The 2,344-nt window shown below is 57.9% G+C and overlaps 1 protein-coding gene across 1 annotated transcript in view; it reads left to right on the top strand.

Annotated features, from left to right (window-relative positions):
- The first annotated feature begins 246 nt into the window (after positions 1 to 246).
- GNAT1 (G protein subunit alpha transducin 1) overlaps positions 247 to 2,344 on the top strand; it is a 4,520-nt gene continuing 2,422 nt past the window's right edge. Inside the window, exons 1-3 of the mRNA XM_021710126.1 lie at positions 247 to 476; positions 2,098 to 2,140; positions 2,247 to 2,343. Coding sequence (XP_021565801.1) covers positions 371 to 476; positions 2,098 to 2,140; positions 2,247 to 2,343 — 246 coding nt within the window. The 5' untranslated portion in view covers positions 247 to 370. The remainder of the gene's footprint in view (positions 477 to 2,097; positions 2,141 to 2,246; position 2,344) is intronic.

The following is a 2,344-nucleotide window of genomic DNA, read 5'->3' as shown; positions in this document are numbered from 1 at the left end:
CCCTACTCTGGGGCAGATGTAGGACTGTCTCTGGGACTTCTCCTAGAGGGTTGTTGGTGGGGAGGCAGAGGGGAGAACCCCAGGGCGCAGAGTCAGCGGTTGAGGGATTGGGGCCATGCCAGCCCGATTAGGAGGGCTGAGGGGGGCTGAGCTGGATTCACCTGTCCTTGTCTCTGATTGGCTCTTGGACACCCCCAGCCCCCAAATCCCACTAAGCAGCCCCACCAGGGCCTGAATAGGTTCGTGGAGAGTCAGTTGACTGCAGATCCTCCTAGGGCCAGAAGGGTCTTTGGGGAGGCCTAGTTCCAGAGATTCCCTCCCTCCAGAAGAGCCACCTGCCCACCCCGTCCCTTCACCTGCTGCTGGGACCATGGGGGCTGGTGCCAGCGCTGAGGAGAAGCACTCCAGGGAGCTGGAAAAGAAGCTGAAAGAGGATGCAGAAAAGGATGCTCGAACCGTGAAACTGCTGCTTCTGGGTAGGGGTATGGGCCCAGGTGGGGCCACTGTCACTAGGTCAGTGGCCTGGGGGCAAGCTGGCAGCCTTTCTGTGAAGCAAGCGTTCCTTAGAAAGAAGTGTGAGGCCTGAGGGACAGGGTAGGGTACAGGGTGGGAATCCTGACTTGGCAAGACCAGGCTTGGAGGTGGTGTCCTAGTCCCTCAAGGCTAGGTGTCCCATGTATCCCCTCTCCAGGAGTCCCTGCCTCAGCAACCTCCCCTCCCCAGAAGTGTGTTCTAACCACACTCTTGTACGAGTGTGTGTATGAGGCATACTTCTGCCCTGGTGGGTTCCCTCAAGTTGCAGCCTTTGGTTTGGTGGGCCTACTGGGCAGGGCTCAGATGCCAGGGGCCTCACTGGGAGTCCCGAACTGGGCTACTCCTTTGGGAAGAAGATCATAGTCCTCCTGGGAGTGGGGAGCCTCTAGGACTACCCAGATCCACAAAGAATGGCTCTCAGTCGGGCTTGGTGGCTCAGCCTGTAATCCCGCGCTTTGGGAGACTGAGATGAGTGGATTGCCTGAGCCCGTGGGTTCGAGACCCGCATGGGCAACTTGGTGAGAACTCATCTCCACAATAAATCAAAAAATTAGCTGGGCATGGTAGCGTGCGCCTGTAGTTCCAGCTACTTGGAAGGCTGAGGCGGAAGTATCGCCGGAGCCCAGCAGGTTGAGGCTGCAGTGGCCGGAAGCAGCCACTGTACTCCAGTCTGGGCGACAGAGTGAGACTCCAACTCAAAAAAAAAAAACAAAAAAAGAATGGCTCTCAATTGCCTAAGCTTTATAGTGTGTCGACCTACAAAGCAGTAGAAGGGGATGGAGGGGCACTGGGGCCCAGTGGGCAACAAGTAAAGCCATGTTTGTGGGATCGTGGGTAGTAAGGGGAGATGGGGATGATTCAAGCCTGCCTCAAGGTCACTTCTTGACCTCCCAAGGGGAAAGGGCAGCTTTAAGAGGGCTCTGCAGACTTCACCCAAGCTCTTCAGGGTCCCATCAACCAGCTGGCAGTGGGCAGAGCAAGTCGCTCCCCCCCCAGGGCATAGAGGCTAAGCCGGAAATCCCATTAACTGTGCCCAAGGGTCAGGCTCGAAAGGGATGTCAACTCTGTCCTCTTCCCTACTCAAAGGCACTAATTCCCTCTGAGCCTCTTGGAGACACCCCCAGCATCTTGGGGGAAAAGCGGGGGTTGGCCTGTCTCAAGTCATCCCGCGCGTGCAGTACCAGATATTCTCACAAGATGGCGCTCCAGGATATTTTTATTTTGGTCTCACAGTATAATAAAGGCTGCCATTATGGGATCTTAGGGACTCCCCCATCTCCGCACAGTTGAGGTCGTGGAGGTTCCCTGAGTGTCCTCTTTTTTGTCACTTTCCTGATACAAACATTTTGCGGCTAGGGCTTCAGAACCTTCCTTTGGATTGGCAGGGGACTGATGGGGGGCGGCGAAGGGAGCGGGGACAGATGTGCCTGAGAGTCCGGCAGACGCCCAGATCTCTCCGCGCTGTGGGTCCACCTAGCCAACTCTGACTGGCCCCATCTTCCGAGGCTCACTGCGGGAGGGGGCAGGCCGTCCGAGCGCTCTGAGGCGCCGCTTCCCTTGCAGGTGCCGGTGAGTCCGGGAAGAGCACCATCGTCAAGCAGATGAAGTGAGTGGCCCTGCCCGTCCCAAGGCCCCTAGGGGTGGGCGCCCACACAGGGCCTGTCCTTCCCCACTCACCCGCGAAGCGCTGACCCTGTCTGCCTGGGCCCCAGGATTATCCATCAGGACGGGTACTCGCTGGAAGAGTGCCTCGAGTTCATCGCCATCATCTACGGCAACACGCTGCAGTCCATCCTGGCCATCGTGCGCG

The sequence above is a fragment of the Carlito syrichta genome, unplaced genomic scaffold (genome assembly GCF_000164805.1).
Source record: "Carlito syrichta isolate Samal-C Ts95f unplaced genomic scaffold, Tarsius_syrichta-2.0.1 Scaffold288153, whole genome shotgun sequence".
In the NCBI taxonomy this organism is placed as follows: Eukaryota; Metazoa; Chordata; class Mammalia; order Primates; family Tarsiidae; genus Carlito; species Carlito syrichta.
Note: the sequence above shows the minus strand (reverse complement) of the source record. Positions and strands in the feature narration are given on the sequence as shown.